The sequence below is a fragment of the Neolamprologus multifasciatus genome, chromosome 4, assembly GCF_963576455.1.
Source record: "Neolamprologus multifasciatus chromosome 4, fNeoMul1.2, whole genome shotgun sequence".
Taxonomy (NCBI): domain Eukaryota; kingdom Metazoa; phylum Chordata; class Actinopteri; order Cichliformes; family Cichlidae; genus Neolamprologus; species Neolamprologus multifasciatus.
The window spans coordinates 9,943,960-9,967,234 of NC_140442.1; the positions used below are offsets into that span (position 1 = coordinate 9,943,960).

At 38.9% G+C, this 23,275-nt stretch overlaps 2 protein-coding genes across 4 annotated transcripts; one reads left to right on the plus strand and one right to left on the minus strand.

Moving 5' to 3' along the window:
- The first annotated feature begins 1,356 nt into the window (after nt 1–1,356).
- On the plus strand, nt 1,357–12,243 carry LOC146519790 (UNC93-like protein MFSD11). The gene is made up of 13 exons (XM_085157493.1): nt 1,357–1,859; nt 2,230–2,285; nt 2,383–2,490; nt 2,572–2,651; nt 3,724–3,820; nt 6,478–6,536; nt 6,670–6,814; nt 7,746–7,795; nt 9,577–9,642; nt 9,727–9,852; nt 9,947–10,121; nt 10,208–10,343; nt 11,501–12,243. Exons 1-13 carry the CDS (start codon nt 1,770–1,772, stop codon nt 11,651–11,653), a joined length of 1,341 nt encoding a protein of 446 aa, XP_085013619.1. The 5' UTR covers nt 1,357–1,769; the 3' UTR covers nt 11,654–12,243.
- A 2,586-nt stretch (nt 12,244–14,829) lies between these two features.
- kdm8 (lysine (K)-specific demethylase 8) lies at nt 14,830–20,872 on the minus strand. 3 transcript variants are annotated; one of them, XM_085157495.1, is made up of 8 exons: nt 20,761–20,870; nt 18,995–19,482; nt 18,087–18,259; nt 17,193–17,325; nt 16,577–16,627; nt 15,316–15,465; nt 15,124–15,216; nt 14,830–15,039 (listed from the first exon to the last, which is right to left on the minus strand). In XM_085157495.1, the coding sequence occupies exons 2-8, from the start codon at nt 19,454–19,456 to the stop codon at nt 14,875–14,877; spliced, it is 1,227 nt and encodes a 408-aa protein (XP_085013621.1). In that variant the 5' UTR covers nt 19,457–19,482; nt 20,761–20,870; the 3' UTR covers nt 14,830–14,874. The 3 variants fall into 3 exon arrangements, with proteins under 3 accessions (XP_085013621.1, XP_085013620.1, XP_085013622.1); XM_085157494.1 differs by having other exon boundaries at nt 18,995–20,871; XM_085157496.1 differs by lacking the exon at nt 16,577–16,627 and having other exon boundaries at nt 18,995–20,872.
- Between the last annotated feature and the right edge of the window lie 2,403 nt (nt 20,873–23,275).

The window sequence follows — 23,275 nt, forward strand, 5'->3', positions numbered from 1 at the left end:
CTTTGGACATTGTCTGCTTTCTCGCACATTTATAGTACAGACCTTGTACCTTTTCAGAGGAATTGTTTGTTTGCTGAAGCACTCAACACTGACCTATGAATCATTCCATCATTCAATAACACAGGGCACCTCAACAGATGAACGAGTGTTGTGTCTACATATAAGAGAAAACTTAGTAAATTGTATAGTTAGGCACTTCTTTTCACTAAAGCCTGTTGCAAAAATATCACTTGTTCCTATTTCTTTAGTTGAATGTATGAAAAATGCTAAAGAAAATACAGTTTGACAGGCATAATATATTATTTTTGCACCAACAAAGCGATTCCCAAAAACCTATTAGCTGAAAATGTGGCATATCTCAGCATACTGTACAGTGTGTCCTTAAAAAATGGATTGGACAGTAGAAGTGGCAAGCATAAAGAAAATCTACAGGCTCTGTTATATTGGGAATCTTGTCAAGACTGATGGATTTATGAAGGCAGAGAAATACTGTTGGGATTTTATTCACAATGCAATGCCATCTCGAAAGCAGATGAATAGCAGGGGCTTCATTTTTCCTCATGATAATAATCCCCAATACAACAGCAATGCAGTAAAAGTATACCTGGACAGAAAAACACACATTTGAAGACAATCGGTCGTAGATTGCACTCCCCAGAGATCGGACCTCAACATTATTGAAGTAGATCATCTGTAAAGAAACCAGAAGAAAAATCCCAGAACATCCAAAGAAGAGCATTTAATGTTATCCAGAAAGCCTGGATAACTATTCCTAAGGACGTCTTAAAGGAACAAGAAAGTTGCCTAAGAGAGCTCAGGTTGTTTTGAAGAATAAAGGTCATACCAAATATTGATTTTTAAGCTCCTTAGAATTGTGTGAACTCTCTTTTTGCCTTATATCGTGTAGTTCCATGTATGTCAGCAAAATGTTTCCATAAACCACCCCTTATCCATTTTCCTAGCAAAATAGGAAGAAATGAATGGTGCAAGACTTTTGCACAGTATTGGATTATTTTGTTTGATCATGTATTTTGGTTTTTTTTGTGGATGTGTGGATTTTTTGTCTTTTAGATTTAATACAATAATTATAATACAATAGCAACAATATTGTGTTGATCAGTCAAAAATTAGATATTTAGTGATAATAAGGATGCAATGCGAACTAATCTCTCTTTTCCACTCCAACGTCCTTATGCGTGGAAGGGACATGTACTCCATAAACTTTTTCCTATTGCGTAATAGCGCAATAAAAAGTCATCTATTTCCCACGGGGAATGTTTCTCCTGGTCACCTCTGGAAGGCAGCAAAGATAAAATGCGTGTAAATGTCCGCAAATTGCACAAGAAGAAGAAACTGAAGGCGAAAAGGAGAGTGACGAAAGCCATGACGAAGAGGTCACAGTAAAAGGAAGATCTCAAAAAAAAAAAAAAAAAAAAAAAAAAGAAAAAAAAATCCCCAGCAACTTTTAATTTAAGTCACAAGTTGTCATGCGTACTTTGGGTAATAGGAGAGACGTGTTCTCATGACAGTGCTGCTCCTTTAACTGTCTGCATATACGCCACACCGCTCATCTCCGGCCGCTGTTCGCTCACTAAACGCGAACTTTACAGTTTGTGAAGTGAACTTTATTTTCGCAGCTGCTGAAATGGATCCACGCGAGTATACATGGGAGGCTTTAGGCTTATAGTACAAACTTAGCGACGCTACTGAATCGCGAGTCTGCAGTGAATTCAAAATGTGTCTGATTTAACGCGATTAAAGAAGACGCCATGGCAGACAGAAGGACTTTCAACGTTGTGATTTTGGGTGTGGGATTTTTGTTTATTTTCACCGCCTTCACCACCTGTGGAAATATTGAGGTAACTTCGTAAACTTAGCTTTTTTAATTACATTTCATTTTTACTTTGCCCCAGAATGTTAGAGGACAGCGCATTGAGTTGAGATTTGTATTTAAGAGACAGGAGGTTCATTTATGTTGCTCGTATACAACAACGTTTTTTTTCTTCTCATAACAGCTTTTAAAGTAATTTCTAAAGAAAAAAAATTAACCGCCTCATGGGATGTATGAAACAGGGCAGCCAAAGGACTATGTGAGGCGCATCTCGTGTTTCTAATTTTCTTCACTGAACTAATCAAATCTTATGAATGACTTAAGGACATTACTGTGACTTAATATGTAAATTCTAACCCTGTGGTTCACATAGACTTTTATTCTTTTCCTATTTGCAGCAAACTGTAGTGAAAAGCCTGGGAAATTCTACTTTCACTGGAAGTGGGTACCACAGGTAGGTCATGGTGGAGAAACAGGGGTGGAAATGCTGGTGTTCATTTCACCAACTTGCATTTATTTACTTACTGCTACTTACTGCCCCCACTTTACAGCCTTGGAATCATCTATGGAGTCTTCTCGTTCTCCAATCTGCTTGCACCAATGATTGTTACAGTTATTGGACCAAAAATGACCATGTTTCTGAGCGGCCTGCTGTACAGGTAAATACTGACGTGCTGTTTGCATAAAGGAAACGGACAAAGATGCTGAGACACGTTCATCATCATTATGTTTTTCTCTAGTGGTTACATTGCGATGTTCATCGTCCCCTCGACATGGTCTTTTTACTTGACCTCCGTTCTCATCGGCATAGGAGCAGCCAGTAAGTCCCTCTCTCCTAAACTGTCTTTGGAACTTCAAGCCTGGCTTTTAAATGTCTTTAAATACATGCTTGCAATTGCATGCAGGTTATATACAAAGTGAGAGTTAGTGTCTGTTTAAAATACATACAGAATGGTGTGAAAATATGAACATTGCAGTACGGTTATTATCATTATTTAACTGAATAATTATTAATATAAATTTGAAACGTGAGTATGTCAAGAATTACTGATTGGACGTTTTTTTGGTCGTTATTCTGGTGTTTTTACTGGATATTTTATTTTCACAGCTGGGTTGCAACTGATCAGTTTCATCATCGATTAATGTGTTGATTTTTTCTGCCTAAAATATCTTTAAAATAACCCAGTCTTACTGATCATTGCTGCGACATTGCTAGGGGTCAGAAACCACATGAAAGCCGTGTATCAACAGTTCAGGCTTTCATGTTTTCTGTTTATTTTTGAGTATATATTTGTATTTTTGATTTGTTTAAATATTCACCTTTTAGAGTTTTCTTTGCCACGTGCATCACATCACAGCCCACTTACTAAAATGTGCGTATGAACACTGAGGCAGGATACAGTGTAGTAACAGACGAAAACTTTCAGCAACATAAATATTTGAAGGTGGCTGTTGTTGGCTTTTGCAGTCCGTGCAAGCTCAATTTCTGTGCCAAAATCCAAATGCAGTTTAATCATGCATACAGGGATTATCATGGCTGGGATATGATGATGAACATAAACAGTATATCCCAAATTAGACCTTAAATGGGTTAGGGGCTGATTCTGCAAATAGTGCTTAACACCTTTGGTTTGCTTGTAAATGTTAGCGGAAATACAGAGAAAGCAGACCTCATGTTGAGCATGTGCTGGAAAAATGAAGAAAAACTGTTTTTAATGCAGCCTCAAATCACTGCAAAGCAATGAATTTTCATCAAGTCCTAGGGCTACTGTATGGTATGATGCATTATTTGACAATGTAAAAAAAAAATTAAATTATATATTTATTAATGTGGGCAATTAATTGACCTTTTTTCCTACTTCAATGACCCGCCCTCATTCACGTTCCTTCAGTGCTCTGGACAGCTCAAGGACAGTTTCTGGTGGAAAACTCAGAGGCCTCCACCATCAACAGAAACACTGGAATGTTCTGGGCTCTCCTACAGTGCAGGTACGGAGCTACTCCAGTCTTTGTGTCTTTTAAAGACAAACCTTTAACATTTTAAAGTTTCTTCAAACCAGAGAGTATTTCATTTCATTTCATTGATTTAGTTTTCATTTGCATCATGCTGTATATGAGAATTTTTAACTTTGGGCAATGTGAAGTAAATAATAATGTTTTTTTTGAGAATATAACAGTCTTCCTGCTCATCTGCGCTCTGAACAAACCCCAAGTTACAATTAATCGACCTTGCATCGAAATATTCATTTCCACCAGTACATCCGGTTCATAAAACACGACTGATCACCGTGTTTTCACTTGTTATCGTTTTGTTCTGCTGTTTGATGAAGCTACTCCAGTTGATCAAAGGTGTAACTGCAGCGCAGCTGCCAACATTTTGATCTGTCTGTATTTTCAGCTCGAAAATATATAGTGCAAACTACAAAGAAAAAGAAACATTTAGTAGATCATTTTATAAATGATCTTTTCTTTAAACCAGTCATAAGTTTCTCTGCAAAATCTAAAAAAACATGAATGCCTCTTAAAGTTCGCTAGGTGACAGTTATGGTCTTTTCATCTTCTCCATTTGGCCCATTGCTCTCGCACACTGGCTCGGACGACTAATTTGTATTTGTTAAAATATGCAAATTGAATTAGTATAATAATAACATTGGCTGTCACCTGTGCCAATGCTCCCAATAGGCCAATGCTAATCTGACTCTCCAGTGGTGATCACTGCCACAGTAAACTTATGAATCAGTTCTTCACAGCCTGCAGACACAAACACAGAATACCACTGAAAATCACTAACCCCTTTCATCCATTGCTGTGGCTTTGGGACAGACTAATTGCTCATCTACATTTTTTAGTGTAGGTAGATATGTAATTAAAGACAGAAATAGATCACAGAATTTTACACAACTCCAGTGTTAACCGTGAAAGGCAAATAAACAGCTTCAAAAAAAAAAAAAACGAAAGAAGAATCCTCGGAGGCAAAAATGCAGATTATTATGCTTATAAAGTCAGTGTTTGATCCAGCCAGTAAATAAACTTTCTCCACATTTTCTGTCTATCACGCATGATTTCTCAAATGATTCAGCTAACACCATGTCCACAGTCTTTTCTTTTAATTACTCTGATTGTCCAAATGGGAGCACTTTAATTAAAGGTCACTATTTTAAGGTTTCAAAGGCCCAGAGAGGTTTGGTGCACATAAAATTTGATGTACACATAATAAATTGCACAGAGAGCAGAGAATGTTTAACTGAACTAATAATGAAAGTCAATAGTGGTTAAACTGTGATAAATCCTGAAGGAGTTTCTGTGTTCCTCGTTGGCTCGCATGGTGTATTTGCCTTACCAAACGCCAAAAACAAATGCGTCCTCGTGAAGCTTTTCCTTCTCCCTATTTATACATATACGCTATATTACCAAAAGCATTTACTCACACATCCAAATAATTTAATTCTGGTGTTCTAACTACTTCTATGGCTACAGCTGTATAAAATCAAGGACCTAGGCATGGAGACTGCTTCTACAAACATTTGTGAAAGAGTGGGTCGCCCTCAGGAGGACTGTGACTCCTATCACAGTCCAGCATGGTACTGTGATAGGAGATAGGATAGGATATATTTCCCTGATACTAAATTTTCCACAGTCAACTGTTAGTGGTATTATAACAATGTGGAAGTCGGTGGCAATCTCCATTTGGCAATCAGATGGATAAATCTGGGTTTTGATGGTTGTCAGGAGAACACTACTTTCAGTGAAAGGAAGTCTTAATGCTTCAGCATACCAAGACATTTTGGACAATTTTATGTTTCTGACTTAGTGTTAATAGTTTTGGGATGGCCTCTTGCTTTATCCACCAGTGCACAAAGCAAGGTCCACCAAGACATGGATGAGCAAGTTTGGTGTAGAAGAACTTGACTGGCATGCACAGAGTCCTGACCTCAATCCGACAGAGCTAGAGCAGATACTGTGAGCCAGGCCTTCTTGTCCAACATCAATACCTGACCTCACAAATGCACTTCTGGAAGAATGGTCAAAAATTCCCATAAACACACTTCTAAACCTTGTAAAAAGAAAGCCTTCCTTCCCAGAAGAGCTGAAGCTGTTATATCTGCAAAGGATAGGCTGACATCATCTTAAACTTTATGAATTCACACGTTCATATGCGTGTGAAGGAAGATGAGCGAATACTTTTGGAAGTATAGTCTAAATGATATCTTTTAGTTTATTTTCTCAGTAAATCACCATCATGATCAGACACAGACGTTCTATCACACAGCATCATTTTTACATCTATAAATGCAGCTCGTCCAAAGTAGAGTCCTTGTCCACCGAGTACATTTTGAATGCCGCTGTGGAGATTTTGGAGGGTGCTGTACGCCATAAATTATATTTGGACAACAGTGAAATGAAAATAATTTGGCATGCAGCATAGCTAAAATAAATGCACCAACTAGCTGAGAAACCTTGGCATATATGTGGAAGTCGATAAATACCTATTAACATGAAATTAAGGAGGAGGCGGTTTATTAACTTTATCAAAATAAAGGAAAACAAGAATTTAACCTATCAGCAAGTCCAGTACATCCCTGCTTTGTTTGAGAAATGTTCTTTTACTTATTTTCTTTGCACCGTTTTTTCTTTTGTCTCGACAGCATGTTGTTTGGTAATCTTTACATTTATTTTGACTGGAATGGAAGAACAGAAATACCAGGTAAGGTCAAACTTGTGTAAGTTATCAGCATGAAAATGCTTTTTAGTTTGAGTATGCTCCAGCTTAATGTTATTAATATTTCTAGCACATTTTATTTCACATTAAGTGATTTACTTTAATCTTCCTGTCTCAGACAACAGCAGGAGAAACATTTTTCTGTCCCTGCTGGTTATATCCATCCTCGGCACACTTAGCTTCCTGGTGTTGAGAAAGAGCCATCATGAAGAGGAGATGCTCTCTGAAGAGGAAGGGCAGTCACTGCTCTCAACTCGCACGATGTAAATGAATATCCTTTAGATAATTACACATTTTTCACTGCAGACCCACAGAATGACTCAGAATACATAAAGTGTCTGAACTACTGCTCGGATAGGATACACAATGGCTAACATGGCCAAAAATGTCCTTTTTAATCCAGTTGACCTTCTTAAGGTGTTTTCAGACCTCCCACGAAACAGTTTTTTTTTTCTTAATCTTAAATCACCCACTTTTTGACTTACTGTTGCTCTTCTACAAGACTTATAAATCACTCTTGTCCTTCACAAAAAATGGACTGATCATTTTCTCTAGATCAATGCAATTTTGACAGAGTCTTGCCTAATCACAGCGCTTTACTAAAGTAGGGCGCAATCAGGCAGATTTGGGGAAGAGAAGAGAGAACATTTCTCTTTGAGAGAGACAGCAGTTAAAGACCCCAACCTTCAACATTTTTAAGGCATATTAAAATTTTAATGTCTTGAATTATGAACAAAGTTTGACTGAAATCACAAGATGGGGGGAAAAGTCTGTAAAAAAAAAAAAAAAACTGGCATCAAAGGCAAATAAAAGTCATAGGGAAAATTAAATTACATTCCATAAATGTATCATTCACAAACATCCATCGCAAAAAAACAAACCATAAGGCTAAAAGTCTTGTTGCAAAACATACTCTTTCCAGCAGCAGATGTGTGTGAAAAACAGTTAGGGGTATGCGTGATGCATGTATGGGTTTTATTAGCCGTTTATTAGCCGAGTCTGGAACTAAACAATGACTCCAACAGAATAACAAAGAATCCCATCAGGAGCAATCCTTCCACTGTCTGATTTTTAAATTCCTCCACCTGTTCTTTAGTTGAAGGGACGTTTGAGATTGTCTGTGTATGCACTTTATCTCTGTTGATTAATTTCAGTGTTGTGGAAGTTGTTATTGATTTAATTGTTGTTGTCTAGGTACGAGCAAAGAGCGAACACTGCCATGCAGGATACTAAATCGGAGTTCAGTAAGTTTCTTCTGCACTTTTGGAAAGCCACATTGAGGCGTACCTAACGAGCTTTGCTAAAATGATACTTGCTCATTTACATACATTTACTGGATTCATTATACATCCATATAAATGTGCATATTGAATGCAGTAAATGCATACTGGTGCAAAGTGTAATTGAGAAAATCCCATATGTGCTGTATATATGGATACATAAGGAACTTTGTGTAGTAACAAGACTAATGTGCTCTAAATGGATACTGTGAGCTCATTCAAGGTTTTTATAATCCGCTTTATTCATGCTGGAAGAGTGAAAAAGTGACACTGTTGAATATATTCCTGACAGACAGCATGGATAATAAATGTTCTTTCACAGGAAAATAAAGAGCTCTACACACACACACAGACATATCTCTCTCTATCTCTATATCTCTGTATCTCTATATCTCTCTATCTATCTCTGTATCTCTCTCTCTCTCTCTCTCTCTCTCTCTATCTATCTATCTATCTATCTATCTATCTATCTATCTATCTATCTATCTATCTATCTATCTATCTATCTATCTATCTATCTATCTATCTATCTATCTCTCTCTCTCTCTCTCTCTCTCTCTCTCTCTCTCTCTCTCTCTCTCTCTCTCTCTCTCTCTCAGTTTGGCTTCTCTATTTCAGGCTATTCTCTTTAAACTCTAGAGATGGTTATGTGGGAAAAATCCCAGTAGAGCAGCAGTTTCTAAAAGACCAGCCCATCTGGCACTAATAACCACGCCACGTTTAAAGTCACTTAAATCACTCTTCTTCAGTGGATAGTTTTGACCATGTCTACATATTTATGCACCAAGGGCTGATTAGATATTTGCGTTAATGAGTGCACAAACAGGTGACCTAATAAAGTAGCCGCTGAGTGTATATTTGTAAGGATAACTGCAGTGACATTTCAAAGTCATTAAATTCCAACACTGTAGTTCTCTCTTCCTGTTTGTACGAAGGAATATATATCAGTTTTTTTTGTTTGTTTTTTTTTATCCTAAGGGGTACATCCAGATTTCTTGGCAATCAGCCAATATTGAACCAAAGAGTTGAAATTCCTGCCTGTACAGCTATTCACTGTTTTTCCCCCTTGCACTGTAGATGGGTATCATCTGATATACTGAGCATTCAAAAGGAATGTAAGATCCTACCAAAGTATTTATTTTCCCTTTCCCTCTCTTTTATTTGCATTGCTTTTCATTGCTCTTTTTGTGAAACTAGCAGGCACTCACAGGCGGTTTTGTTTTTCTTGAAGGCGAAAATCGCTTTCATATGGATAAAAATCTTCTAGCATCACAACAGAGTACATAGAATCTGCCTGTGCGTTAGTTTATTTCAGATTCTATCTGTTTGTCAACTGGAAACTCTGCTGCTGCACTTGCACCTGCCTTCAGTGCAGCCTCAAGTTGTTTGGATGATCAGATTGCACCTTGTCTCGCGTGCATCTCTGTGTGCATTTAGACTCGTGCGCACCTGCCTTAAAGGTATCAGCTTTTATCAAAGATGCAAGCTGATTCATGTCAAGAAGGGCCATCCAGGCATATATAAACAAGCCTAGTGGGATTTCCTCTTTTAAAATCCGAATTTTTCTAACAGCCAAGTCTCTCTTGGCTGTTTTTTTAAAATTAGCATTTATATACGACTTATTATGACAGAATATTTTCCTTCTGCATTGAACTGTGTTAAATTCTCAGCTCAATACCGAGCTAAAGTGGAAGAACGGCATTTATTAGCATTTTAAATCATTGTGTTGTAACTCTCCCTTTTAGAAACCATCCTACGACTGCTGAAGACTAAAACTATACTTCTTCTGAGTCCTTGTATGGCGTACAGCGGTAAGTCAAATGCTTTTGCATATTAAATATTTTAGCCTCCAGTAAAAATGCCTGCAGCTACAGCATGCACTCCCTGTTCTCCAGGCCTTGAGCTATCTTTTTACAGTGGAGTGTATGGGACGTGTATTGGAGCAACTGCACAGTTTGCAGAAGCAGCTAAAGGCTTGATTGGGATCTCAGGGATTGTTGTAGGCATTGGAGAAATAGTAGGTATGTTCACTTTCTGCTCTTAGCAAAGTTATTTAAAGTCATTCAAGGCCGCGCAGATTGATTGATTTATGCAGAATATGCCCTTTTCCATCAGGTGGGGGTTTGTTTGGATTGTTGTGCAAGAACAGCCGCTTCAGACGAACTTCTGTGGTGTTTCTGGGAATGGTTGCCCATTTTGTTGCCTTCTATTTGATCTTTCTTAACATCCCTGATGATGCCCCCACTGTTTTTGAAACCACGTCCCTAAAGAAGCCATATCTAACCCCAAGGTATCCAGTTTTTATGATAATTTAGCATATAAGAAAAAACTGTTTGAGATTATGCTTTGATTTTATTTCTTCTTTTTCTTTCTCAGTGTATCCATTGCCCTGCTGTGCAGCTTTTTGCTTGGACTCGGGGACAGCTGTTTCAACACACAGCTCTACAGCATATTAGGCCATGTTTATGCTGAAGAAAGCGCGCCGGCTTTTGCCATTTTTAAATTCATCCAGGTAATCCTAAATTGCCAGTTCTCAGACGTTGTTAGCAGAGCAGACCAAAGCTGCTGCAAAATGTGTTCCTTCCAAGTGAAATAAATTCACCTGAAGTCACAGTACAAAGAAAAAAGGCAGATATGCTGTATATCATACCTTCTTCCTTTTTCTTTGATTTTGAATTGAAAATTAAGCCCTAGAAATTAATGTATGCTTTATAAATATTCAAAAAAAAATCTTTGATTTTGTCAAGGCGTGGAAAATACACCACAATGCAATGAACATGAACAAGCTGAGAAATCTTGACATGGTTGTGCCACCTAGTTGAAGTCCAGCTCAGATTTTGCTGTTACTGGGAAATTGTTAACAGTAAATCTGAAAGTGGGATTCATGAGTTTGAAAGTAATAGTATGTTTAGTATCTTATAAAGCTCTCTGAGTCTGCCCAGAAAAATGAAAACCACGTGTGATTTAAACACATCTGATCTCTTCTTCAGTGCCATCTTCAGCGCTGCACTGCTTCCAGTGCTGCTGCTGTTTTTCATGCTCTCTGTAGGCCACACCACTCCCACATGTGCATTTCCACTTGAGAAACCTTCAGACTTTTATGGGGATCAGGATATAAACCCCAATCCAAGCTGACAGTGGAAAGCATGCAGAATCCAAACTTTAAGACGGAGCATTGGGTCAGCTCAGGAGCATGTTTATGGTTGATTTAGGTTCAGACTGTTTATGAGGATTTCGACGACAGTATAATATCCTGTGGTGTATGAGGGAGAGCATCATGTGAAAATGAACTGAATGGTGTGGTTTGCCTGTAATATCATGCACTGGCAGACAGCAAATTGAAAATACAGGAACCCTTTTGGCCACTTCACCATTATCGTCACTCACCACTGGCCACATCTTGCTCACTGTGGCTTTTTCCACTCCTCCTAAATAAAGCTTAAGTCGAAGGGTCATTGTTTGGATTGTTTAGAATGGCAATGATCTGAAAATAGCAGACATTATGGAAGTTGTGCTGTGCTACTCAAGGATATGACTTTGAGGGGGTGATTGGTGAAGCTGGAAAACTTTATATTTTTGTGTAATAATTTGTGCAACTTAGTTTATTAGATTTGTAAAAGCACTTTATCATATTAATCAACAACATTAAATCTGTCTGTCCCTTGTTAGTCTGTCTGTGCAGCGGCTGCGTTCTTCTACAGCGGTTACATCATGCTGATGTGGCAGCTCCTGCTGATGGTCGTCCTGGGCTTCACTGGAACACTCTGCTTCTTCGTGGTGGAGAGGATGCAGAACTTCTCTGTAGATATACAGGAATTTTAGGATTCATCTCAGCATTGATGGCTTTCTGAAACTCATTTTCGGGATAAAATGAGGCCATCAGAAATCCTGTAATTTAAAAAAATCTCATTTCATGAAGCGCTTTTTAAAAATCTCTTTCTATAATGAAGCACCGATGGTCATGCACATTCACATAGCATCGACACTAACGAGAGTTTGAATTGATGCCATAGCTGAAACCAAGCTGCCTTACAAGTCCACACTGTACTTTGCACAATCCTTTTTTCTTCTCACTCTACAAAGTGGTCATCGGACATCTTTAAAGTTATTTTTCTATTACTCTGTTGTACTGCACGCGGTCTTAATATGGAATTTTAATAACTTACCTTATCATCTGCTTTGCATTGCTTTGGAAGCTCGCGTTCGTAATAACGGTGCCATTGTTGAAGTTAATTTATGAATCTAAAGCGTTACTGCAGGATGTTTAGTGCTGTTTATAATGACAAGAATAGATGACCCTAATTAATGCTTGACAATCACTTCATTTTTGTTTCACATTTTTGCATATTAATGTAAATGTTTTCACCAATTTTGCTGAATAAATTTTAAAACACTGGGGGGGCTCAAGTATAGACTGTGTTGTGGTCTACATGATTATTATAAATCATCATTTAAGTCAGCGGTGCAAATGTTAAAGTCAAGGCAAGTGGTAACAGCTGACAAAAGGTTTGATCTGTAGATAAACATTAATGTGCTCATGTGTATTAATTAAATTACATGCGACCTGTAAACAAGTTGAGAGCCTGCACTTTAATTTTTGGGTTGTTTTCTTTCATTCTTCATTCCAATTCACAAATTCTGGCTCTTAAAACAATGTGGCATTATTGAGCTATTTATATTACATATCTGTACAGAAATAATCTTGAGCTTTTTCCAAATCTGTGTTTCAGATTTATTGGGGTTTCAGCATTTTCTCACTAAAACCTGTCTATTGCCTACTGTAAATCAATTGGATCTAATCCTGATTTGCCAGATTTATTTGAAAATCAATTGCCATTAATCAAAAAGAAGGCGAAAGCGAGGTCTAAGTTTAAAGGAAAGGGTTACAGGCCCAGAGGTCCCACATTACTTCACTGGTAATTGAGTATTGATTACATTATAATGAGAGTAAGCAGTTTTGTGTGATCTTAAGTCAATTGTGCCACTTACTTGACAACAACAAAGCACTGAAGGGCTAAGTGAAGTGTACGGCATTTACTTACAGAATTAAATCCTGGCAGCGTTTATATTATTAAGTTTGGAGAGATAAGCTTGTGAGGAAAGTAACCAACTTTGGATAGGTCTATTACCTGAAATTTGCAGAAACCAGGCCAAACACTGGCATCTTTAATGCAGGAGGCATTATTTATTACGCCACCTTATCTACAGAAACAAAAAAGGGAAAGAGGCCTCATAGCTAAACTTGCATATTTTTAAATATTAAAACTACTTTTGCTTGGTTTTACCAACATTGCAATACTGCAGTGTAGGTTGGGAGAATTTAATGACCCAGAGACAGACATTTTAAGTTTGGTGTGTGTTAACAATGCTACAATATTCCCAGGAGTAGACATCCCAGCAAGGTCAGATTGTACAATGCTCAGGAAATCTGCAAAAAAATCCCAGAGCTACATCTCAGACTCTAAAGGCCTCAGTTATGTTGAATTTTAAAGTTCACAACAGTACAATTAGAAGAAAGCTGAACAAATGCGGCCGAAAGGTTTGAAAACCCAAACACAGCACATCTGCACAAACACCTCAGATCAACTGTCAAACGCGGTGGTGTAGGGGTGAGGATTTGGGCTTGTTTTGCAGCCACAGTACCTGGGCACTTTGCAGTCATCGATTCATCCACGAATTCCTCTGTAGGCTGAAGTATTCTAGAGGCAAATGTGAAGCCATTTGTCTGACAGCTAAAGCTCGGCCAAAACTGGGTCATGTAACAGGACAATGATCCTACGCACAGGAGAAAATCTACAACAAAAGAAAAGAATCACGGTGTTGCAATGACCCAGTTAAAGTTCAGGCTTCAACCTGATCGAAATGCTGTGGGGGGACCTCAAGAGAGCTGTGCATAAATGAATGCCCACAAGCCACCGTGTTCAAAGGAATGTTTCACATGACTGTTTATGCTTTTTTTTTTTTTTTTGTCAAAATCACTTTCAGAGTCAGACAGTATATAGCTTGTGTTTTCAGAAAAATATTTTAGCTTGTTGAGGCCACTGTATTGTTTTGAACTACAATTCTTTTGTATTTTTTACCCTCTTAAACTAAAGGAAAAAGTGTCTGTTATATATCCTTTTCTTGAACTACAGCGCTTTATCAAAGCATTCCCCACAACTCTTCAAGTTCACCTGTCTGACACTGCCTTGATTTCCCAAAACGCTGCTACTTCTGACTCAATCCAGATCAAACACGCACATTAGGGCAGATCTGCTTAATTTTGTCACTTCCTCACATCATAGTTGTAATAACCAGGCTTGACTGAACAGGACCTACAGGATACACGACTGTGGCTTGTCAGAGGTCTGAAATCCGCTGCTCCCTTTGTTGTCAGGATTTGCGTTTCTGGTGCCAAACAAGAGTTGTGCTGTCAAAGTACTTTACCAATGAGATGGCTTTAATTTCAAAGTCTGTGTATGCCCAGGGGATTAATTCATTTAATTTATTAATTTTCATGTGTGACCTGCTTGATTAGCTCAGACTGTCAGTTTAACCAGAGAGCCGTGTTTATTACCACATTTCTGTACCTGTAGCTCACTTGGTTATTAAATTTGAAGACTTGCCTCATTTCCATGAATTATGGAAATCACACATCTGAGAATATTTGCGGGAATAAGGTTGAGAACACAATTAAATAAGCCAATTTGAAAAGGGAAACATACCCTATCAAATTAGATGACTAACAACCCTCTGTAAATTATATGCAGAATGAAATGAGCAGAAACACTTTTAACTGCTCATTTGTTGTTTTCTGTGGCTGCCGGTCGCTTTCCACATAATAGATGTTGCAATCATCAGCAGCACAATTAAAGTAATCATTGAGCAATGTGTGTGCATAGTTCATGGATCAAAGGTTTTTGTAATCAGAGGTCGTCCTAATACTTTTATTAGCCTCACATTAGTTAAAAGCTCTCCAGTGACCTTCTTCAACGGCAGGAGAAATCAGGCTGAACTAGTTTCATTACACACATGCTATATGGTTTTTTATTTGGAAACTGCAATCACGACCACCAGAAGCTGACAGAAAAGCTGAGCTCTAAGGAGCGGACGTAGTGCCAGTGTCGGACAGGGATGAAAAGAACATCTCCAGGCTGTAAAACGCATTCGAGATACGGAGCTTTGGCAAACTCCGGGAAGCGCTCGGCATCTGGATTTTCCACCTGCACCTACACGGAAGAAGTCAGAAATTGGAAATACTGCATACATTTGCACGTCCAACATGTGCTATCTCCATGGACTGTCAATCCTACCTGACTGGTATTGTGAAGCAGCTGTGATTGATGAGGGTACAGCTTGCCTGTGTCCTCGGGGGAATATAGGCGAATGTATTTGCTTCCCACTACCTGTATATACAGAAGGAATCCCGTGTGGTAAGGAAACTGTTATCACATGATCAACCTTTGACATTAATTTAATTCATAAAGCATTACAGTTAACAGCACCTGCGCCAGAAAGTTCTGTTGAGGATCTTGGTGAAGAGGAGAGACTGTACCCCCGGGACCAAACCACGCATTCACAGTAATATCCTCTTCGTCGCCTTCACCAAGGCAGCAATAATCAGGGAGGCGGATATCATCCTTGAGCTCTGGTATCTAAGATATACTCAAACAGTAATAGGGCATTTAAGACTAATTTTACTTACTAAATAGTATCTTTTTTTCTCATGAGAACTTTGCCAACATTTCCTGGCAAGTAAAAAGAATTGCTAATTATTTTTCCACCTTCTGCCATGCAAACTAAAAAAAATGCATGACTTCTTTTTGTCAGTATATCCACCATAGTTCTCCAACTGAAAAATATTCATAAATACTCGATGGATTTCCATGAAAACTGGCACAGATATTCTGCCATAAGGTTGGTTTTTACTTACTATTTTACTTAACTATTACTGATGAGCTCCCGTACAGCCTCAGAGAGCCACCCGAATGTCTGCAAACAGTCTTATTAATGTCTGTTTATTTATTGGAATTTTCAGTCTCATTACAGCCCAGCGATATTTATCAGCCTGATAAATATCAGTCACAGATTGGCCTCCCCAAAGCCGGGACCTCAATATTACTGAAACAGTGTAGGATCATCCAAACGGGGAATTAAACAAAAGGCAGCCGACATCCAAAGAAGAGCCTTGAACGTCCTTAAGAAGCCTGGAGAACTGTTCATGAAGACTACTTAAAGGAATTACAAGAAAGCTTGCCTAAGACCGTTCACACTGTGCCACATATTCACTTTCAAGCTCATCAGAATTGTATAATCCCGGTTTTTGCCTTTTACCTTGTATTCCCATGTATGTTTGCAGATGTTTCAACAAATCACTGCACAGACTTTGTATTTTCCAAGTGATATATAAAGAAATCAAAGCTTTTGCACATCAAAAATAAATGTTTCATTTAGAAACATGGCACTATAAAATCCCCAAGAAATGTAAAAAAATATATAGATGCTGTGTGAAAATCGGTCTAAATGGTGACTCTGTGGCTGGGATCCTTCTAATCTAATCATAGAGTCCACAAATTTGATCTTATCCAGCCCTGATATTGAAATTACTGCTAGAAATACCACTAATGTTAAAAGCAATCTTGTGTTAGTATGACAGCTAGAAAAAGAATCCCGTTCTTTATAGTGCTGAAAATGTCATTTTTAAAGAAGACAAAATTATTCACTACAATTATTTTGGTGTTTCAAAACTAAAATTCTGAACTCTACCTGGTCAAAAAGCTGGTGCTGAGCCAAATAACCCAAAGCTTTCACTCCATCCTGTTCAATGTTGATACACAAAACAAACAACAAAAGCCCAGATATCATGTTAGAAATCCCAAGGTCTTCTCTTTCTCTCATTCACATAAATCGGCAGTCCCCAACCTCCGGGCCACAGACCGGTACCGGGCTGCGAGGGTTGCGTCTTGGGTGTGAAATTTATGGTTTCCAGGGTTTTTATTGTTTACTCTGTTTCCCTGGGTCTTTTTCCGGTGTTGTAGTTGTGCGTCTTATTTTGAAAGAAATATTTACGTGTTACCATAGCGACCAGAGAGCATTAAGGGGCAGAGGGGAGGGTGTTACTCTCAACGTTGTTGGCGCATTTCAGGAGGACGCTGCTAATAAAGTTACACAATTACACAGTGAATTTGCGTTTAGTGTTATATTTACAAAATACCAGTTTTTGTCTTGGTTGTATCATTTTATTTTGTTGCATTTATCCGCGACACCTTAAAGCCGGTCCATGAAAATATTGTCTGACATTTAATCAGTCTGTGGCGCAAAAAAGGTCGGGGACCGCTGATATAAATAATGTGATTTAAAGACTTGCTCAAGATGCACTTACTTTATTCAAAATATATCTATCAATGAATTCATTGACCGTGAGCAGCGTTTGTGACCAATCCTCATCAGTGTACCTGGATCCCACCTCAACAGGAACAGTCCGGCAGCCAGCCACAGACCTCAGGTATTCTATGCTTTGCAGGAGGGAGACAGTTACTTGAGTGAGTCACACATAAATGTGGCGATCCTGGTTTCAAGCGATGCTTCAAAACATCTTATATATAAGCACGTCAGGATGTGACTGAGGTGCCAGAAGCTGTATGTCAGGTGCCAGAGTGAATAGGCTGCTGTCAGGAGTGAGCAATGAGAGGGAGGACAGTGAAGGATATTGTTAAATTGAAAGAAAGTTATATCAGACGCTGGTGTCAGACTTGAGAGTCAGGAATCACATATGCAGAGATGAGTAAACAGACCTGTTGTCCCTATTTGCTCACATAGTTAAGGAAATGACAGATAGATATCAAAGTGATACACACTGCATACTACATGTCAGCTGCCTCTCTGTACCAAAGTCCTTCAGGTTTTCTGTCCTCTCAGCTTGATAAGTGCACTCTGCTGCTGCTGCAAGTGTAAAATAGTCTGATTACAAGGCTGGACTGGATGTAAGTGCTGCATTTAACCAAGGTGGAGGAGCGCAAACATGCTAATACTGTGAAGCTTATTTTCACAGACAGAATGCACAATTTTGAAAGTGGTTTTCAAATCTACTTTAACCTTTTCAGTGCATGATTGAGATTAGCATACTAATGAGAGTAAATTGGTTCATAATTGGGGGAAACAGCTGGCTGGTGTCATCCGGACAAAAATATGCAAACGACAATGATTGATAATAGCCAATTAATTAATACAAATAGCAATCATGAACTGAACAACAATACATTCTGTACAAACAAACCTCCAGGGGTGTTTGTTGAAAGCAGGCCAATGGTCGATGATTCCTTCTAAAATCACCGGTTTGAGGGGGAGCAGGTAGTTTGTTTTGAAACTTTCCAGTGAAGGACACCTTATCCTGGGAACCGCTGACTCTTCTTTGATTGCAGAGACAAGCGGGCTTTCAATCTTTATTCTCTGGAAATGATTTCAAAATGAAAAAAAAAAAAAATCAATTCAACCTTTAGAGAAAAACGATAAGAAAAACAAGTCCTTGATTATATCTCACATATGTGAGTAAACAACTATCAATTAAGTCTTCTCTGGGTTCAGGCTTATAGTGATTTCAGTGTTCTTTTGTACTGTAAGTGTGGCAGGCAATTTAATCATAGTATGACTTTAAGCTTCTGGGAAATGTGTTGCTACTTTCTACCATTTCCTTGCCCTGATTAACCAAGAACAAATTAAAGACAACATTTCTAAATACTTGTTAGTTGCAGCCCCATTCCCCACTGTGCAGCTCGTGACAGATGGGTAGACTATTTCAACAGCTTTTTTAAGATGATAGCTTTTAAAAGGGGAAAAAAAGCACGAAAAATCCTGCCCGCCCTGCACTAAACTCTCCATCTCTATTTAGATGGTGTCTAAACAAAGTGACCTGACATTTGAAAAGTTGCTGCACTTAATCTTCAGTGACATCTGATGGAGTGCAACAAAATGAAGGTCACAGAGGAATTTCTTTTCCAAGCTTCCAGAAGATTTACTCTGAAATGTCCCCATCAGTCACTATTAGTTCGAACTCTGAATCAGGTTGAATGAAATGTACAAGAATGTTTTCCTCACTAGTAGAACTTACAGTTAGTAATTACTAAATAAACTAACGGACTGATAGAAAATTGTGCATTTCAGATGAAAGGGAAAAAAATCGCTGACCTTGACCTCAGCATGTTCACTCTCATCCTCTTCTTTAGTAGAGTTCAATGTCCTTATGTGACTTTGCAGAATCCGAACAATAACCTGAAGTATATCACCCATGATGGCCGCGCCCATGATTAGACCCATGTCGCAAGTCCGAACAGCCTCCAGAATCTTGTCTTCGGACGGACTTTCACAACACAGTGCCGCCACTTTGAAGAGGCAGCCATACGAGTAAACACGCCTCCACTCCTTGTCCACATGCCGCCATGTTCCGGTGTTGAGCTTCTCCCATGAAATGTCCAAAATAATCTGAGCATTAAGCAACCGGCTGGAACTTGTGATGTCGCCGTACAGCTGCTTCCTGGACCGTTGCAGCATTCCCACCACACTCAGCTCCACTTTGTCACTGAATTTCAGTGGAAACTGGTCTTCATTAGCCGGCAGTACTGGAGAGATTTTTGACCACAGCGATGCCATTGACGAGAAGGTCGTTAGTTTTTTTACTGTGAAATGAACAATGAAAGTGAGTCAGGGTTAACAGTGAAGTGTCAACTCAAGTTTTTATAACGAAGCACTTAGAAGTTAAATTTGCTCAGATTTAGGCTCACTTTCGCCAAATCACTGACTTTTCTTTTTTTTTAAGGGGGGGGGGGGGGGTAATATAATGACTCCTTATGTATTTTGCTGGTTACTGAGCCCACCAACTGTTAAAACCACCTGCCATTGTCGCACAAATACACAGTACGCTTGTTCAGCCTCTTTGGTGCTGTGAAACAGATGTATACAACTAATTACTAAACTGGCAACAACAGAACACAGGTGAGGGCATCCTGAGCCAGAACCGGGGGGACGAGAACCATGCATGAAAACAACACTTTTGCCGCATTGTTGCTGGAGCCGCCAACTCCGCCTCCATGTGACTCCATCAGCGTTTGGATGCTCTGTGTTGCTGGAGATGATGCCAAAGCAGGAGGCAGCCAACTCCGAGGGCCTGATTCATTTTAGTACAGAAATGCAGCCCTGTGAACTCAGAGGCAGACTGGACTAAACAAAGAAAGCATTTGATATGCCACATGCCTAAGCCATCCACGACCCTGGAGTGCACTCCAGCTGATTTGTCAGTCACATGGGCTGTGCCGCAAACCCAAAAATCCAATGGAAACCCCAGCGATTTAGGATATTTGGGGAATTACAGTCCCTTCAGTGAGATTTCATTATGGAAGTCATCAAAGTATGAGCAAAGAGTGAACTTTATCTCATTCATTTTTTTTTCTTTATGCAGCAGCGGGAGAAAGCCAATTATATTTTTCTTTAAAGCCTCGGAGATTAGACTCCCGCAGTGCAATTCACTCTATGCTCAATTTTATCCCAAAATCTCACAAGAAACAAAGATGTAACATGAACGCAAGACTCTAGCTTTAAAACATGGCTACTTACACATACACAGAGATATATATATTTTCCTATAAATACAAATGTTCTTATTTTTTGCTACTAAAGCTTGCCAGGAATTTCCCATTTAAAGCTATGACGCAACGCACTTAATACCTGAAACAGGTTTATGGACACAGAAATAGAGGACCAGATCTCATGAAAATATTTACAGTTTTCCATATTTATCCCTTTCTTCCTTCTGTCATTCTTCGTCTCTTTTCAGTTACTTGCAGTCTGTGAATTTTGCACACTTGTGAGAAACGCTTTGGCGGCAATGTTTCACGATGACTCGTAAACACGGAGACTTAATTTAAGTTCAAATTAAATCCCTAAAATGCCACATTTACCTTTTACTAAGCCATTTACGCCAATAATCCGATAATATCTGTGAAATTACGGAGCAACTCCACACACACGCGCGCGCTACTCTGACGCCTGTGGCACAACAAAAACACACCGGGAGGAAACTCGAATAGCTAAACATATTGGTTCCACGCTGCAGTGTAGATATTAAAAGCTGTATATAAAAACTGATCCCATCAAATTATTAATGACAAAATATTGCTTTTATGGTTTATTTATTTTCAAGAACTTAAGCCTTTTCTTTTCCTTCTCAAAAGGCAGAAACTGGGATTCCCTTTGTGGTCCAGTAGATGGTGGCAGTATCTGCACTTCCTCTAACCTGTGAGGTTACAGTCCCACTGCAAAGGCAGGATGGCATTGAATTAAATGGTACTTTGCTAAGTCCTTGGACTTTGCGACCCCCCCACCCTCCCCTTCTCCAAGTCAAGCTGGCGCACTGCACACCCCTGTTTGTTTGTCATGTGTTGCCAGTTTCCTGCCAAGCATACACACTCCCACGCATATCCTACTCCTACACACACATTTTTGCTCACAACCTCTCAGACTACTGGCTATTTAAAACCCGTTTCTGTCTCATTTCTGCCTTTTTAGATGATTAACCAGATGCTCTGAAGCTCAGTTAAAATGAAACAGCACTCTGGTGACAGCACCACCTCATTTACATACAATTATAAATTTGGCTTAACAGGTGAAATGACAGAGTCCAGTCAATAGACTGTCTTGCAGTGAGACCCCAGCTCTTTTGTCACATTAAATGACAGCACACAACTATTTGTTTTTCCTCCCCTTTAATTGCTCCCACTGCTCGAAAAGATTTATGTAAACACAGATATTCCAAGAAGGATGATTGATATTTATCAGCTCAAGTGAAACCATAATTGGGTTTGTCTTTTTGATGTCACACAGAGATATTTGGAGGGGCAGGGCAGTTATATTGCTTTTTTAGGGGGTATGTAGCCTGAACAAGCATGATAGGAAACCTTCGGCAGGGAAGTCTAGAATCTATAAACACAGTGCACTATTATCAAATGTCAAACACTCTATGAAATTCAAATATTCTCTCAGTGCAAACTGCACAGCCGCTCTTGTATGTAAAGCAGATGGAAACAAGAGAGAGACAGCCTGGCTTTCCAGGAATCACGGGGGATTTTAAAATGTTTCAGACGTTTCTATTCATTCTCACCGTGTAAACAGTAGAATCCTCGTGGCTCGATCTTTTGTTCACCTCCTGCATGGAGGTGAGAAATTACTGTGACAGCCAAAAAAGGCTTTGTGTTCTTTTATGCTTTTTAAGCTTTTCCTCTTTAAAAAAAAAAAAAAAAAAAAAAAAATTGTTAGGGTAGGGTTAGCTAACCCTAGCTACCCTAACCCTGCAAAAACAGGTAATTACAAATTTAAAAAAATAAAGAAAATCAGTATTTGAATGTTTGACAAGATACTTGTGCACAATTGCCTAAAACAATGACCTACTGTAATAATGTTAAAGGTTTAAAAAAGAAAGTAATATGCCAACAAGCATTGAAGATAAAAAAAAAGCCACTCAATCAGATAAGTTCCTATAGGCAATAAATATTGGACCAAACCTCAGCTCTGCTCACTATTGTGTATGTCGAGGGACACAAACCTTACACTGTGGATGTGAATGATGTGTTTCTGAACCTCTGCTTGTGTGAGCAGTGAGGGTGGTCCCAGCAGGAGAGGTCGATGTATTATTCAGATGTGTCTGACTCTGGTTGTAAGACAGCACAGGGCTGAAGGTTAGAGGCCCAGCACTGTTCCTCCCTGTGCTCACAGCACTGACTTCATGTGCAGGCCGTCCTTCCAAGACTTCATAGACAGGGGTCAGCAACCTTTCTCCTCTTTATGTAGAAGGAAAGGCCCATGACTCTGTTCCTCCCAGGGCCTAGTTAGAGCGTACCATTCAGAAAATATTTTTTTACACCTGATTTGAAAAGATTTCTTGATTTCAGCTAGTGAGCCCACCGATATGTAATCTAACACATACATGCCAGTAAAACCAACAGCATGTTGCTCATCCTAACAATTAAATTTAGGGCAAAGACTGTGTTTGTGTGGACAATGTGGAACATCTTAGCAATTTAACTTAAAAAAAATAAATAAATAATAACAATAAACTATGCAGGTCACATTGTCATTTAGCACGTTAAGGAAACATATATTTTATTTGAAACAACTTGTACAACACCTTCACTCTAAAAAGCACAAAAGGCAACTCAAGTGTGTTGTCATGGCATCGTGTGATAGTCTTAATAATCCTGTAGCCAAAAGATTTCCATGCCTATTTCAGCATTTTTTAACCAATTATCACACACACACTGCACATTGCAATATATCTCCCCTTATGCAAAACAGAAAACAAAGAACTATAACAAAAACTATATTTCCCATTATGAAAGGTTGTGCATAAGTTAAATGCATCCTCTAGGAAGCTCAAATGAATAAATGGATGTGTCCTGTTGTGATTCAAGTTGCTAGTCT

Coding starts and splice junctions, on each gene's coding strand:
- kdm8 (XM_085157494.1), bottom strand. CDS start 19,456: ATGGCATCGCTGTGGTCAAAAATCTCTCCAGTACTGCCGGCTAATGAA. Junction 17,326..18,086: donor TTCAACAAACACCCCTGGAG/GTTTGTTTGTAC, acceptor CCTCCTGCAAAG/CATAGAATACCTGAGGTCTG. Junction 15,040..15,123: donor TGCTTCACAATACCAGTCAG/GTAGGATTGACA, acceptor TCTTCCGTGTAG/GTGCAGGTGGAAAATCCAGA.
- LOC146519790 (XM_085157493.1), top strand. CDS start 1,770: ATGGCAGACAGAAGGACTTTCAACGTTGTGATTTTGGGTGTGGGATTT. Junction 2,652..3,723: donor CATCGGCATAGGAGCAGCCA/GTAAGTCCCTCT, acceptor ACGTTCCTTCAG/TGCTCTGGACAGCTCAAGGA. Junction 6,815..7,745: donor CTGCTCTCAACTCGCACGAT/GTAAATGAATAT, acceptor GTTGTTGTCTAG/GTACGAGCAAAGAGCGAACA.